We start from the raw sequence: 16,673 nt of genomic DNA, 5'->3' as shown, positions 1-16,673 counted from the left end.
CAATTCTCATAATGTTTTAACTGTCAATCCGTCTTTCCCAGGGAACTCTGGGAATTGTAGGAATGTAAACAGGGGAATAGGGGCCTCATAATAACTCTTAGCACCCGAAACAAATCACAGCTCCCAGAATCCTTAGGGGGAATCCATGACTATTTAAAGTAGTAGAAGAAGGAAGAGTTTGGATTTGATATCCCGCTTTATCACTACCCTAAGGAGTCTCAAACCGGCTAACAATCTCCTTTCCCTTCCTCGCCCACAACAAACACTCTTGTGAGGCGAGTGAGGCTGAGAGACTTCAGAGAAGTGGGACTAGCCCAAGGTCACCCAGCAGCTGCATGTGGAGGAGCGGGGAAGCGAACCCGGTTCCCCAGATTACGAGTCTACCGCTCTTAACCACTACACCACACTACACACACACACACACACACACACACACACACACACACACACAGTGGTATCATAGTGCTTTAAATGTATGCAGTGAATGTGATGTAAGATTTTATTTTATACCCAACTTTTAGGGAGGACCCCTCAAAAACACTATCCTTTTCTAAGTGCCCTGAGCCTCCCAGCAAGGGCAGGAATTGTCAGGGAATTGTCATTCACCTGTACTCGTGTCACTGAATTCAGTTTCTGGGAGGCAATACTTCTCCCCCAGCAAATACAACCATTGCATGTGTGTAGAGATGGACAAATTGTGGCTACTAGCAGTGATGGCCACGTTCTGCCTCTATGGTCAGTAGTTGCTGGAAATCACATGTTCCCCATGTTCTCCGCATTCCCACCCCTGTTGGCAAATTTTGCTTGGAAAAAGTCCTTGTGAAAATTCATAAGCAATTTTACTGTGAATTTCATCCAACATGTACATTTCTGCATGGGCTAATATACACCCCCCCCAAAAAAAAGCGTTGCATTTTTGTATGTTATTTTCATACGGATATTTTTATTTTTTATTAAAGATTTTCTTGTTTTACAGAAGTATGTGTAATTTTTTCCATGTAACATTTTTATAAATCAGTTTCATTTATTGAAACATTGGGGGGGAGGGGGGAGGGGGGAGGGGGGAAGATGAGGGGGGAGGGTGGCGATGTTTCTATTATGCTTAATGTATGTAGGGTTTGGTGTCAGCGTTGCTTGTGCTGTTCACTTGTGTTCCTTTGGTGGTGAGAGAGGTTGGGGTTGGCCTAGGGTGTGATTGTTTGCTTGTGATTGGCTGTGGTGATCTTTGTTTTTGTGTGTGGGTGGGTGTTTCAGATCAGGTTAGCCATATTGATTTGTATGCTGTTGGTGGATTATTGTCATTGTCTTGTTGGGCTGTGTATGTGATAAAGGGGAGCCATACCGGGGTAAAGGTGTCTTCTTCTGTTTGTCCCCGTGTCAGTTTCAGTTTATTGGTTAATTTTTCTAGTAGGGCTGTTTCCCATACTATTTGATACCATTGGTCCATGCTTATTCCTGACAGATCTATTTCTATTTTCATACAAATATATGTGTTTTATGCACACTTTACCCTGATGCATGCATTTCTGCACACAATACTTGGCTGGAAAACTGTGTTGCAAAATTCAGCAGAGGGTGAATTTTGGAAGATTGCTGCATTTCTGAAAACATATTCTTCTGGCAAATGGCAACTAGGTAAGGTAAAGGTAAAGGGGCCCCTGACTATTAGGTCCAGTCATGGCCAGCTCTGGGGTTGCGGCGCTCATCTCGCTTTACTGGCCGAGGGAGCCGGCGTTCAGCTTCTGGGTCATGTAGCCATGGGACTAAGCCGCTTATGGCGAACCAGAGCAGCGCACGGAAACGTCGTTTACCTTCTTACCTATTTATCTACTTGCACTTTGACGTGCTTTCGAACTGCTAGGTTGGCAGGAGCAGGGACCAAACAACGGGAGCTCACCCCATCGCGGGGATTCGAACCGCCAACCTTTTGATCGGCAAGTCCTAGGCTCTGTGTGGTTTAACCCACAGCGCCACCCGCATCCCTGGCAACTAGGTACATCTACATAATAGTGGGAAATGAACCCAATTCCCTCCCCCACCTCATCCCTACCTTGAATACAAATCTGGCTCAGCACTGTGATCCATCTCCAAGGACCAGTTTCAAGCCCCATTCTCCACCCCACCCCCCAATCACTGGTCATACTGAACTAAATGAGTCAATGGACTGACATAATATATTACAGGTTTTTTTTTTAAAAAAATATAACAATACAGAGATCTAAGTTTGTTTAAAACTTGGCAAAAGGTTGGATTTATCAACGAGTGTTTTCATACACCCACAGAAACCTGTTCTTCGCAGAAATATTTAGGTGACAAAAAGGCCAGTCTGATGAATATTTACTGCTTTCCCACCCCTTTTATTAAAAATGCTGTGTTCATAGTAAGGATATTCATGGGTTATCTGCAAAAGGGTTGATGTAATAAGGAAGTTGGGAGATAATCAAATCATTGTTCATAAAGAGATTATGGAGCCATGGGAAGGCCGCTGAGGCAGCCCTCACTCACGACCGGAAGCTTGCACTCAGGTTTTGCAGGGCTGCTGAGGGAATACAGAATATACAAGATCAAAATTATAACAAAGGAATTTCAGAAGGTGGTAGCCAGATGGCTGCTGAAGCCATATACATATATAGAGAGAGAGAGAAAGAGAGAGTTGGAAAAGTCATGAAGTTCAACCCCTTGCAACACCCGAACTATAATTACTTTTCAAAGCACTGCAACCCACAGAGAACTAATCCTTTCAGTGTTCAAATAAGGATCTGTTGTGAGAAGCAGTGTTCGTGACCACCACTGGCTCCTGTGGGAGAGAGTTCCACGGTCTACAGATCGTTCTGACTAAAGAATGATCTGATCCACTGGGTCTTCTACTTTGTTCGTTTGTTGAACTTTATGAGTTACTTCCATTGGAATTTACAGTTTAATACTATGAATAGTATACCTTATTTATCTAAGAACACAGCCGGTTATGTCTCGTGTGTTTATTGAGTATACTTTACGTGACCATAAGTTTGGTTGTTGTTGTTTTGCTAGACTGCTATCATGGCATCTTGTAGTATCCTTGTAGTATCTAATAGATGCACTGGTGCTAGGAGAGCAGTGCTGCATCAAAACGAAGGTCGATTAAGCTCAGCTTCCTGTTTCCACAGTGGGAAGAGCCCTTCTTTCCCACATCAAGGAACGGAGGCTGCTATTCCCACCCCACCCCACCCAGCAGCTGGTCTTCAGAATTATATACCTCTGAACCCAAGAGGTTCAATTCTGTTGTTTTGGCCAGTAGCCTTTGATTAGATTTATCTTCCACAAATTTTTCTAATCTCCCTTCACAGCCTCATCAATCTTGCAACAGCAAATTCTGTAAAATAATTCCACGTTGTGCGAAAACAGGCTCTGTTTTGTTCCTCCTGAATCCACTGTCAATCCGTTTGATTGACTACGTTCGCACATAACAGTGAGCCAAGAATCTTTGGCTGGACGAACCACACTGTGCACAGGTCTCCTGCTGGTGCACACAGCTTGAAATCTCCCCCTCTGCTCCCCGCCTTTTGCAAACAGGCAATCAAACAAGCTCAGTGCTACACCCAAGCCAGAGGTCAAGGTTTGGTTCTCTCTAATAAGCCAAGGCGAATTGGTTCACCTGCATGCGAAGACAGGATCTGGCGGACTGAGTGGACGAGACCAATAGTGGGTCCAATGGTCAAGTAGGTGGTTTCTGAATGTGCTGTAGAGAGAAGTGAGGGGCAGGTGGGACTCTTCAACTTGAGAAGGTAGCCCACCTAGGTGAAGGAAAACTCTGGTTCCAAACATCCGCTTGCTTGTGGGATATTGCCAGAGAAGAAAAAGCTAATGAGTAAACCCTGTGGAAAAATCTGTACCAACTGCCTTGCAGGACATCTTCGGGAGAAGGCTAAGAAGGACAGTGTCCTTTCTCTTGGCAGATCAGGATGAGCAGGTGACAGCAAAGGTTGCAAGGTTTTTAACTGGGGCAATTAGAATAAGATCCATTATTTGACTATTGATTCAAAACCCTAATATGTATTTTATATACAGTGGTACCTCGGGTTAAGTACTTAATTCGTTCCGGAGATCCGTTCTTAACCACTTTAGCTAATGGGGCCTCCTGCTGCCGCCGCGCCGCCAGAGCACGATTTCTGTTCTCATCCTGAAGCAAAGTTCTTAACCTGAAGCACTATTTCTGGGTTAGTGGAGTCTGTAACCTGAAGCGTATGTAACCTGAGGTACCACTGTACATGGCCAATGTCTGAGAGCCCTGCTGGATCAGGCCAAAGGCCCACCTGGTTCAGCATCGTGTCACCCTGACACCTATGGGAAGCCTGCAAGCATGACCTAAGATTAATAATAATAATAATAATATATTATTTATACCTCGCCTATCTAGCTGGGATTCCCCAGCCACTCTGGGCAGCTTCCAACAAAGTATTAAAATACAGTAGTCTGTTAAACATTAAAAGCTTCCCTAAACAGGGTTGCCTTCAGATGTCTTCTAAAAGTCTGGTAGTTATTCTTCTCTTTGACATCTGGTGGGAGGGTGTTCCACAGAGCAAAGACAACCTGTCTACTTGTGATTCTGAGCAACTGGTACCCAGAGACATACTGCCTCTGACAGTGAAGTTGAATCCAGCTGTCGGGGATGATAGCCTTCTCCTCCATAAGTTTGTCCAATCCTCTTTTAAAGCCATCCCAAGTTGGTGGCCATGACTACTTCTTCCGAGAGAAAATCCCATAAGTTTAAGCACATGCCAGAAGAAGAAGTCCTTCCTTTTCTCGGTCCCAAATCTTCCAACATTCAGCTTCACGCTGCTGTTCTCAATACGGTCGTCAAAGAATTCTGCTTTTCTGCCATAAAGACCTTGTTTGCTTTCGGAGACATCAATTGCATGGGTGTATTTTACAAACTTGGTAAAAACCAGACTGTTGGGCAACTTTGATTACAAACCTGACATGGAATAGAATCTGTGGCCGCAGAGTCCCCTTGGGACTGGTAGGGCAGAAAGCAGGGAGCCAACAGTAGGTGGTGCCAGAGCCAGTGAAAGGCAGAGCCAACCCTAATTTTAGTAGGGCAACACTGAGGGAGATGACAGCCAGGGCCACCTCCTGGATTTTAAATATGAAGGCAGGCAGGTCAGGTAGAATAGCAGTTCCCCACTTGCCCTAATAAGGACGCAGGTGGCGCTGTGGGTTAAACCACTGAGCCTAGGACTTGCTGATCAGAAGAGTGGCAGTTCAAATCCCCACAATGGGGTGAGCTCCCGTTGCTCGGTCCCTGCTCCTCCCAACCTAGCCGTTCGAAAGCACATCAAAGTGCAAGTAGATAAATAGGTACCACTCGGGTGGGAAGGTAAACGGCATTTCCGTGCGCTGCTCTGGTTCGCCAGAAGCGGCTTAGTCATGCTGGCCACATGACCTGGAAGCTGTACACCCACTCCCTCGGCCAATAAAGCGAGATAAGCGCCGCAACCCCAGAGTCGGTCACGACTGGACCTAATGGTCAGGGTCCCTTTACCTTTACCTTTATTTGCCCTAATGAGTCAGCCCTCCCTGAATAGAATTGTCCAGTGAAGCAGCTCAATAAAAAGGCTGTGATATTATATGTTTTAAAGGAGGTGTGTATGAATGAAGCCCTGAGGAATCACCTGACTTTAATATGTACTTCCCAGGGTATTGAGTTACAGCACCCACTGTAAAGACCAGCTTACACAAAAGGCCATGAAAAGCAAACAGAACGTTTTCTTTGATCCAGGTATGCTTGCAAATAAACAGATTAGCCAGGTGGGTGCAGCTTTCCTTACCCTTTTAGGGAAGAACAGACACCCACCACTAATTGCATGCGAACTCTATAGAGCTGCCTTTATTCTTTTGGAACAAGAGCTTCAACCCCGCAAGCCAGGCATGATTTGGTGAGAAGCGTACAAGCTGCTAAGGTGTGGGGTTTCATTACAACCGTAGCGAAACCTTCCCCAGCCGTTGCCTGGTTCTGCTCTCCTTCATTTGAAGTTTGGACTCCTAAAACACAAACACACGCACACATGCACACACAACCTCACATCCATGTTCTGCTGGCCCGTATTCTCAGGCTCCAGCAAAAAGACTGTTGTTCTGTCCTCACAAAAGGAGCTTTGTGAGCGTTGCTGCTATCAGCCAAAATAGGATGACAAGTCCAGGTTGAACAGCCACAGTGGCTGAGCTGCAAAAGCGCTGCTGCTGTGAACCCACCTGAAAGCAGCAGTGTCAAGGCCAGAAGTGATACGGCATGGGGGAAATGAAGAGCTCTTCAAGGATAACAGTTTAAGTGTTTGCGGAGCTCAGAATCTGAAGGAACCCTTCTCCCATAGCAACGTGCTGGATTTTCAAGTTCTATTTGGGAGGTTGGGTGAGAGGCAGATGGAGGAAGGACCTTTGTGGTGACTCGTTGATGGTGACCTGGTGGCCGGTGGTAACTCAGCAAACTTTCATGAGGCACAGAATCAGTGCCATTGAGGAGCCGGGTGTAATAATAAAATTTAAGGTCATATACATATATGACAAATGTTCATAAATGTACCAACCAAGCACGTACATAGATCAGCACAGGAAGACTGACCTGAAACCATTTTGACTCCCAGCCTGACCAAATGTTTCTCTGCAAGGAGGGAGGAGGTGAAAAAACCTTCCTTGTTACAGGAATTGGGTAATCACCATTTCAAAGCAATGGGCATACTACCAGGAAAGGCAATCAGATAAGGCATTATCAGATAACCTGGCAGACAGGAAAAACAACAACATTCAAATTTCTGTTGTAGACCACCTTTTCTGTGATGTAGGTATGATGTTTGTGGTGGGTGGTCTTGAGCTCCAGGGCAGGAAATTTAAAATGTCTATATAAGGGCAGGCACACCTTTGTTCTGGGTCCTCCTCTTTCCTGCTGCGTGTGAGGCGAGCACCCTGTTGCAACAGCTTTAATAAAGATCAGGCTTACTAGCTGCTTCGCTTCTCAATATTCTCTGGTTGGCCTCTGTTATTTTCTCCTACCAAAAGGGAACCCACGTAAGGACTCTATACGAGCTCTTGGATACCCCATAAGGGAAGAAGGGAAGATTTTGTTTACAATACAGATCAAGACCCTTTAAATGCTGCAAGGCACTGGTATTTAACTGGTAGGTTGGGACCTACCACCAAGTTGTAATCTGATCCAAGGTGGGTCACAACAGCAGCGACACACATGGTGCTGTGGTCTAAACCATTGAGCCTCTTGGACTTGCCGATCAGAAGGTGGTGGTTCGAATCCCCACAACGGGGTGAGCTCCCATTGCTCTGTTCCAGCTCCTGCCAACCTAGCAGTTCGAAAGCACGCCAGTGCAAGTAGATAAATAGGTACTGCTCCGGCGGGAAGGTAAACAGCATTTCCGTGCGCTCTTGTTTCCATCAGTGTTCCATTGCGCCAGAAGCGGTTTAGTCCTGCTGGCCACATGACCCGGAAAGCTGTCTGTGGACAAACGCCGACTCCCTCGGCCTGAAAGCGAGATGAGTGCCGCAACCCCATAGTTGCCTTTGACTGGACTTAACCATCCAGGGGTCCCTTACCTTTTACCTTTACAACAGTAGCATAAGAAGAGCCCGCAGGGATCAGGCCAGTGGCTCATCTGTTCTAGCAACCCGTTCTCACAGTGGCCAACCAAATGCCTGTGAGAAATATATGGTAAAAAAGAAAAGGTTCCCCAAATGTGTGGGTTAAGTGGTGGGTTTGCCACTATGAGAACAGGATACTGGAAGAGATGAGCCATTGGGCTGATCCAGCAGGGTTCTTCTTATGTTCTGTCTAAGGCAGGGATGGGAAATGTTTTCTTCTCCCCAAATGCTGCCGGACTTCAGCTCCCATCAGCCTCAGCCAGTGTGGTCAATGGCCAGGGACTGATGGGAGTTGCAGTCCACCTACATCTAGGCCACTAGTTCCCCATCCCTGCTCACGGGATTTTTAACTGAAAGGCAACTGAATGCTTGGGATGGTCCTAGGACATAGTCTGAATGAACTTTGGGTAGGAAGCCCTGGCTGAAGGCAAACAGGTCTGGTCAGTGCCTGCATGAAAGGATGTGTAGACTGCCTTGTATTTCATGGTGGAAGAAAAGCATGGTAAAAAATGCAATAAAAAATAAATACAGTGAAGTTTATAGTGCTTTGATTTTTTCATATAATCACACATCCACTGTTGTGTGGGGCTGCAATGGCGCAAAAATGTGGTTACGAAGCACAGATCCACATGGATCCTCAGGATTTTTGCATTGGGATACCCCAAATTCACCATCAGATCACATAGCATGTCCATGGCTACAGCCTGCACCAAAAACACACACACATCCACTGTTTCGTGGGGCCGCAATGGTGCAAAAACGTGGTTACAAAGCACAGATCCACATGGATTCTCAGGATTTTTGCATTGGGCTACCCCAAACTCACTGTCAAATCACATGTCTGTGGCCACAGCATGAACCACAAAAGTCATACATCCACTGTTTCATTCAGAATACTTTTTTTCTTGTTTTCCTCCTCTAAAAACTAGGTGCGTCTTATGGTCGGGTGCATCTTATGGGGTGAACAATACGGCATATAAAAACCAGGACGTGAAGGTCTTTAATAAATAAATGGAAACAAATTAAACATTCAGAACCTGGAAGTCCTAACAGGCGTGACCACAGGAGGTCCATGATTAGATCTCCTTTCTATTTATTTACTTACTTTGAAAAGTAGTTGTGGGGGGAGTTTTCAGTTTTGAGTAGGGCAGTGACACCAGAGATAGTTCTGCCTTCCCTCCCTGTACAATTTTCCCTGAACAAAAGTGAAACCACCTACCCCAAGGGTTGAGGAACCTTTAAGCACATTCACTAAGAGGTTGGCAGGAGCAGAACCAGCAGCAGATGGGACCAGATCCCAGAATGGGGAGGGACTTTTTTCCTCTCCCTCTTTCGACAACCCCATTTCAACCCTGTTCTTTCCCTTCCTAACCTGCCCCCACCCCATGAAATTAGGCTGAGGACTGCATAGTGCCCATCACAGACCTGCTTGATGCTTCTGTTATTGTCTTCTGTCTATTACCCTCGGCGAGACTAAAAGCAGCTTCGGGAAGGGGAGGGGGTGCGATTTCAATCAGGGAAATGGTCAAGAAGAAAGAGTTAAACACTCCCTCCAGGAGAACCAATCAAAAATCTCCCACTCCATATCCATTTTGGCCTTCAGGCTTCACGTTTTGAGGTGTGCAACTGAAATGGCTAATGTTTCAAGGCATCCCTTCTTCTCTGCCAATTTTATGCTATCAGCCATTGTGAGGTGATTGGAGGAAGGGGGGAGATTTACAAGCGTTCTCTCCCCCCCCCCCAGTCTGTGAAACTTCTGCTGTCGGTAAAATAAATTCCTTTGACAGCATCGAGTTGAGGAGCCACCACTGTCCTTATAAGGAAGGCCCCTCTTGCACTCATCGACAGTCCAGGGACACATGAGGAATTCAGACTTTAGAAAAATAGCCTCAATTAATCTAGTCCCGTGTGCCATCGCCCCCCCAAGAAGAGCACAGGAAGCAAAACAGACATCTGTCTTCTCCTAAATGCCTGACAGTCCATTGAAAACCGAAACCATAACACTTATCTCTCTCTGCCTGAGCCTGAAAAATTAAGGGTGGCATGGGGAAATTCATTTCCGACACTGTTAAGACAATAATCATTCTCCAGAATACACACACATTCCTTTGTCAATGACTCCCCCCTTAGAATGTTAACATTACTCCTGGCAATCCTTGTTAACATTCTCCTCCTTACCTCTAAGGTTATTGCATATATCTGGGGTCTCCCCTTTTTTCCCCTCTCCCTTCCCAGTAGAAAATATTCAAAGAGACAGATTTCTGTTCCTAATTTTGTGTACATCAGCAGCTGACTGCATGCTAGGAGACAGCTGCAATAGTTTTGGGTCAGGCGGCACAATAGGCAATAAGAAAGACTTTCACTTCTTACAACATCCACAGGTGTTACACACACTCCTCAAGGAATGCAAACACGAGAAAGCACTTAACGAGGAGAAGAATGCATATATGATGTCAGGGTCAAAGCCGCCGCTTAAGAACTCTACTAACCCACTGGAAGGACCCCAACTCATCATTCCCGCAAAAGACAGACCACGCATTGTGGCAGACAGGGGTGCATTCCTAACAGATGAACGACAAGCTTTGCAACGGAGCTGAAGGTCACCCAATCACTCCTTTGGCCCCTGAGACAAGACCTTCGTGCATCAGCGTCCATGCCTAACATCTTAGCTCACCCGTGACCCAGTTTATGGAGGGGGCCAACCAATTCAAGGAACAGAAACCACACTCAAGGAACGCCGTCTCTTAAACCGGATCGATGCGACCCGGGTCTCAAAGCCTTGTTCAACTTTTCGCTTCCAAGGTATACAGCGAGCCCTTAAAGATCAAAGCAGGGCAGGCAATTCTCTCCCTGCCACCATCCAATTAAAAGATGCATGCACAACTCAAAGCACCAGCAAGTAACTTTTACTACCCCTGCCGCACTGGAATTTACCCTTTTCAGGGTGCAAAGATTGAAAGCCACACAGCCCGGTTTAAAAACAGAAGAAAAAACACAGGGGTTTCACATTTCACAGCTGACTAGATTCTGTTCTTTTCCATCAGAGTTTCTTCCATCTGCAAAGGTAAGTGAGCAAACATTCATTGCAGAAGAGCACAATTTTCCATTTATTTATTCTTAACAGGACCTGCATAAATTCACTACGAGGTTAAGGCAGAAATGTATTTCAGCACCTCCATAGCCCGTAGTGTTTCATGATATTGAACAGGGTCGTCTCCTCCTCAAAGGAGGAGCAGGGAGTCTCCCCTGGCCTAAAACTTTTGCTTTCATCCCCTCCAACATTTTGCCTTTTCTACACATCCCAACAAAACCTGTGGTGGGCAAAAGCCAGAGCAGCAACAGCAGGACCAACAGACCCCTCCTCACCCTCCCCAACTTGGCATTCCCAGCTTTTCAGGTCTCAAAAGAGTTTCCCTGGATTTACTGAGCAGAGCTGGAAGGTCAAAGGAAACAATAGCCGGTTTCTCCCTCGACTCTTAGCACAGCAAAAGACAAAAAGCAAAATCTCTCTCCCTCTCTCTCCGAAAAGCTGGTTTAGGTGAGGAGACTTAAAACTGCTTTCTTTGCTTCTCTCTCTCTCTCTCTCTGTGGAGAAGAAGAAAAACAGCTCGCCCTTTCTCCAGCTCTCTCCCTCTCTTACACAGGAAAACACTACATGCACACACATAAAATTAGGCGCCATCAACATCAAACACCTTCTCCACACACACACCCAAGGAACCTGAAAAGGCAGGCAGAGAAGAAAAGCAGGTGTCAAGTGAATCTACTAACCTGTCTGAGTTCTGCAGGCATTTATGCAAGGAATCAGTTTTGTAGTTCCCACCGGGCAAAAAATATTTTGAAAAAATAGATATTTATAATTGGAAAAAAATACATGAAGTCCCAAATCAATCCGGTTTGCAGGCGAGGTGTTTTAGGGAAGAGATCCGTCCCTCCTGCCTTGACAATCTGGCAGGCAATGGTCTCTTTTCCTCCCCCTCCCTCCCTCTCTAGTATTTGGAGAGTCCCTCAAATCGATCCAGACGGGAAGCAGAACCAATCGGGAAAGGAGGAAAACGGCCGGCCCCCCAATCAAACCTGCTCTGAATGAAAGGAAGGAGGGGGAAGGTCTTCTTCACATGCTTTTGATTTCACTCCCTCCCGCCTTTCTCCATTCCTGGGGGAGGAGGGGGAGCAGGAGAGGGCGGCGAAAAGCCCCAAACTGATGTCCTTCCTGCGCTGCTGCTCCTGGAGCGTGCCGGTCTTCGCAGCAAAGCTGTGGCTTGTGCAAACTCTCCCCGTCCGCTTCAGGGGGCGGAAACTGACAGTCACAGCTGGAAGCTCCACTACAGCAGCCTCTGGCCACACCCAGCCAGCCAGCCAGCCGCTCCAGAGAGGCACGGTCGGCTCACACAGCAGACCCCACTGACAGCTTCGACCCAAGCCAAACAAGCAAATTTCACTCTCTTTCGAAAGGAGTTGAGAACATGCCGGTTTGAAAGGCAAGGGGAAGCACCGGGTGCAACACCAGCAACAGGTGCCGCACACCTGCCTCCTCTGCGACCTCTTCTGGCGCATTTATCCTCTTTCGGAGACTTCCAAACAACACCAAAAGCTTCTCTGGGAATGTTAATTTTCGTACCTGGGTACACCTACAAAATCACCCATGAAGAGCATCTATCACTGTCTTCTTGCATGTATTTCATGAAAATACATGCGGCGTGTGTATGGTGACATCATGCGATGTCACACATGCAGTGCACGCACTCTTGCCCCTGAAACACGGAAATGCTCTCCCTGTAAACAAAATAAAACAAAATCTCATCACAGTCAAAGCAGATCTGAGTGCCAGAGTGTGGGTGGATCCCCTGGCCACCCTCTTCTGGATGGGGTTACATTGGTACCTCGGTTCTCGAACGTAATCCGTTCCGGAAGACTGTTCGGCTTCCGAAACCTTCGAAAACCAAGGCGTGGCTTCCCATTGGTTGCAAGAGCTTCTTGCACTCAGCGGAAGCCGTGTCTCACGTTCGAGTTCCAAAAAATGTTCAAAAACAGAAGCATTTACTTCCGTGTTTTTGGCGTTCGAGAACTGAAACGTTCGACAACACAGGCACAAGTGGAACCAAGGTACCACTGTATAATATTTTTGCTCAGATTTGTTTGCCAACCCTCAGGATTCTCCTAATTCATCCTGAAAACCTATGCACTGGGGTGGCTAAAGTGTCCGAGATGGAAGTGTCGATGAACATTTGGCTTCTAAAGAAATGCAAGCAGACAATAACGGATTAAAAAAAGGGAGAGAGAGAAATCTAAGAGTGCACTGATAGGGTCACAACACTAATTTTTTATAGTCCCTTCCACAAATCATTCCACTTTATGATGCTTCCTTGGTGTTATTGCCACCTTGAAGGGTGCTCCTGCACAACATTTATTTATTTATTCAATTTATTTATCACTCTTTCGCTCAAAAGAGCCAAGGACATACAACAATATTGTCTAAAAATAGTCACGTTCTCTCAACCAATGATTCCAGGGTTGATGGGGAAAGTATCTGTCAGCCACCAAATGCCTGGCTAAAGTGAAACATTTTCAAATCCCTCCTGACAGTCAGTAATGAGGGAGACAGATGCACCGCACCAGGAAGGGTATTCCGCAAATGGGGAACCACCACTGAGGAGGCCCTGCCATGAATCAATGCCAACCAACGCAATTGGAAATGAAGCAGGATAGCTATCCCAAAAAATTCAGGTTCTGAAATCAGGATTGCATTATGAAGACTCAATAAAAAATACAATAATAATATAATAATTTGTTATTTATACCCCGCCCATCTGGCTGGGTTTCCCCAGCCACTCTGGGCGGCTTCCAACAGAACACTAAAATACAATAACCTATTAAACATGAAAAGCTTCCGTAAACAGGGCTGCCTTCAGATGTCTTCTAAAAGTTTGGTAGTTGTTTTTCTTTTGACATCTGGTGGGAGGGCGTTCCACAGGGCGGGTGCCACTACCGAGAAGGCCCTCTGCCTGGTTCCCTGTAACTTGGCTTCTCACAGTGAGGGAACCGCCAGAAGGCCCTCAGTGCTGGACCTCAGTGTCTGGGTAGAACAATGGGGGTGGAGACTCTCCTTCAGATATACTGGACCGAGGCCGTTTAGGGTTTTAAAGGTCAGCAGCAACACTTTGAATTGTGCTCGGAAATGTACTGGGAGCCAATGTAGGTCTTTGAAGACCGGTGTTATGTGGTCCCGGCGGCCACTCCCAGTCACCAGTCTGGCTGCCGCGTTCTGGATTAGTTGTAGTTTCAGGGTCACCTTCAAAGGTAGCCCCACGTAGAGCGCATTGCAGTAGTCCAAGCAGGAGATAACCAGAGCATGCACCACTCTGGCGAGACAGTCCACAGGCAGATAGGGTCTCAGCCTGTGTACCAGATGGAGCTGGTAAACAGCTGCCCTGGACACGGATTTGACCTGTGCCTCCATGGACAGCTGTGAGTCCAAAATGACTTGGCACTGGACCTCAGTGTCTGGGCAGAACGATGGGGGGTGGAGACGCTCCTTCATACTCTAGATCAGTGGTTCCTAATTTGGGGTCTGGGGACCCCTGGGGGTCCACAGCACCATCCCCTGCCAGAGACTCACTTGTTCATTGCACAGTGAAAGCCTTCCATGGATCATCCAGCCTCTGCTCGCGACCAGCGCCTTCTTGCTGGCAGGGGAAAACTTAGGAAAGAGTTGTTGGATGGCAAATGAGTTGGGATTGGGCACAAACCTCTGACAGTTTCTTAGGGCTCTTGCAGCTGGAGGGGGCGGGGGGGGGAGTGCAAACACCTTGCTCCATTTTTTTAAAAAATGTAAGGGATCCTTACCTCTTGCTCTCTACTTTTTATTCTGATTTATGATTTTCAGTTTTATCCATTTCAATAATTTTACATAAAAAAATTTTCTTCCAGTAGCACCTTAAAGACCAACTAAGTTAGTTCTTGGTATGAGCTTTCGTGTGCATGCACACTTCTTCAGATACACTGAAACAGAAGTTGCCAGATCCTTCTATATAGTGAGAAGGTGGGGAGGGGTGTTACTCAGAAGGGTGGTGGGAATGGGAGATAGGCAGATAGCTGGGAGAGCCTGTTGACGACTCTTAACGACTGTAATAGGTCTTACAGGAGAAGGCAAGGGGTGAGGAGGTGAGAAATGGTTTAGTCATGTATAATGAGATAAGAATCCAATGTCTTTGTTCAGACCAGGTCTCTCCATGGTTTGTTCAGACCAGGTCTCTCCAGACCAACACGGCTACCTATCTACTACTGGAATAATTTTACAATCATTTTAGCATTTCAAAACAGATGGACGGCAGAATCCTACTAAATTAAAAAGCTGGTTGTTCCTACTGGGTAATCAGCAAGAATAAAAAAACTCACTCCAAATAAGTACTGTATTTAACTCATTAATCTCTTTAAACCAGGGATGATACGGGCACAGGAGGACTAAATTTGTTGTTGTTGTTGTTGTTACTGCTGCTGCTGCTGCTATTACAGCTGTTTTCTATTCAGTCTTCACCAATACTTTACCAAGCCCTTCACCTATGGCTTGGAAGGGGCGAGAGCCCTCAGCCAGCAGAACCATATGCTGCAAAGTTTTGCTAAAATGTACCATCTCAGATTACAAGTAAGGAATAGCATGTTTGAATATGAAAACACCTTCTGCATATAGAACACTTGCAAGTTAGGGACACAATTAGTTTCTTTGTTTATTATTCGGTTGTAGTAGAGCAATGAAGGTAAGTTTTTCCTACTGTCTGGGGATAGGCAATATGTGGTAACAACTTTTATGGCCTGTTTTTTAGTATACCTAAAATTCTTTGCTTATTAGGGGCTACCCCACATTTTCTTCCCAAAAAAATGCTTTGCACAAGTACGTAGCTACAATAGAGTTATCAAAATTTTCAAAAGTAGGGGTTCCATGGCTTGGCTTTTGAAAAATAGGGGGTCATCAGCAATTGCCGTATTTTTTGCTCTATAAGACACACCAGACCACAAGACACACCTAGTTTTTGGAGGAGGAAAACAAGAAAAAAAATATTCTGAATCTCAGAAGCCAGAACAGCAAGAGAGATCGCTGCACAGTGAAAGCAGCAATTCCTCTTGCTGTTCTGGCTTCTGGAGTAGCTGCGCAGCCTGCATTCGCTCCATAAGACACACACACATTTCCCCTTACTTTTTAGGAGGAAAAAAATGAGTCTTATAGAGCAAAAAATACGGTAGCTAATTGGGAACCACTGCTCTAGGTTGCTTTCAGCTCAGATAACCCTTTCACCTTTAAACGAACAAACAAAATCTTTAAATACATTATAAGCAGGAAGTTGGCTAAGGAGACGGTTGGAGCTTTGGATGACAAGGAAGTCAACATTGCGCTAAAGGAGGAAAAGAAGAGGATTATTTGCATCTTCCCAGCAGAAGATGTAGAGCAGATAGAGCCTAAACTAACTTTCTCAGGCAGGGAGTCCAAAGAACTGAGGCAAGAGATGTGGACTGTTGGCTCTTCCTGCCCTCATGTGGTGGCCCTGCCCTCAGATTTAATCATTCTGGATTAAAGCTTTTAAAGTACATTTTTCCTAAATGTTTTTATTGAGTTTTAATAACAACAGGCAGGTACAGAAAGAAGAAATGCAAGAAGGGGTGTGTGGGTGTGATTAGTTTGACAGTGGCCTGACCCATAATTGTCAAGCTTTTGAAGACCTTGACCCCTTGTATTTTTTTCTCTTTCTTTTTCCCCCCTTCCCACTTTATTTTCATAAATGAAACTCTTTTAATAAAATATTGATTTTTTTTAAAAAAAAGGTTTTTGAAGACTTGTGATCTCAATAATCGGGATTATTGATATTTGAAGACTTGGCAAATGGCCTTTCTTTTTGAACGTTGCCTCAGGAGAGGGAGGAAAATTCTCAGAGATGATTCAAACCCCGGCCGGCACTTTCTTGATCTCCTGCCCTCAGGCAGAAGATATAGAAGCATGATTAGTCGCACCAACAGGGTAAAGAACAGCTTCTATCCGTGGGCTGTTAGGCTGCTGA

General features: G+C 45.8%; 1 protein-coding gene across 11 annotated transcripts in view; it reads right to left on the bottom strand.

The window, feature by feature from the left end:
* The window catches only part of ARVCF (ARVCF delta catenin family member), a 615,179-nt gene that overhangs the window by 293,234 nt on the left and 305,272 nt on the right, over nucleotides 1-16,673 (bottom strand). Inside the window, exon 1 of one of the 11 annotated variants that reach the window (XM_081174757.1) lies at nucleotides 11,395-11,951. The exons of the other annotated variants lie outside the window; for them this stretch is intronic. Within the exon in view, the coding sequence (XP_081030883.1) occupies nucleotides 11,395-11,415 (21 nt within the window). The 5' untranslated portion in view covers nucleotides 11,416-11,951. Of the gene's footprint in view, nucleotides 1-11,394; nucleotides 11,952-16,673 lie in introns of those variants that run through there. 11 annotated transcript variants of the gene reach the window in all.

The sequence above is a fragment of the Podarcis bocagei genome, assembly GCF_964188305.1.
Source record: "Podarcis bocagei genome assembly, chromosome: 16".
Classification (NCBI taxonomy): Eukaryota; Metazoa; Chordata; class Lepidosauria; order Squamata; family Lacertidae; genus Podarcis; species Podarcis bocagei.
The sequence above is the reverse complement of the archived record's forward strand: the minus strand, read 5'-3'. Positions and strand labels throughout refer to the sequence as shown.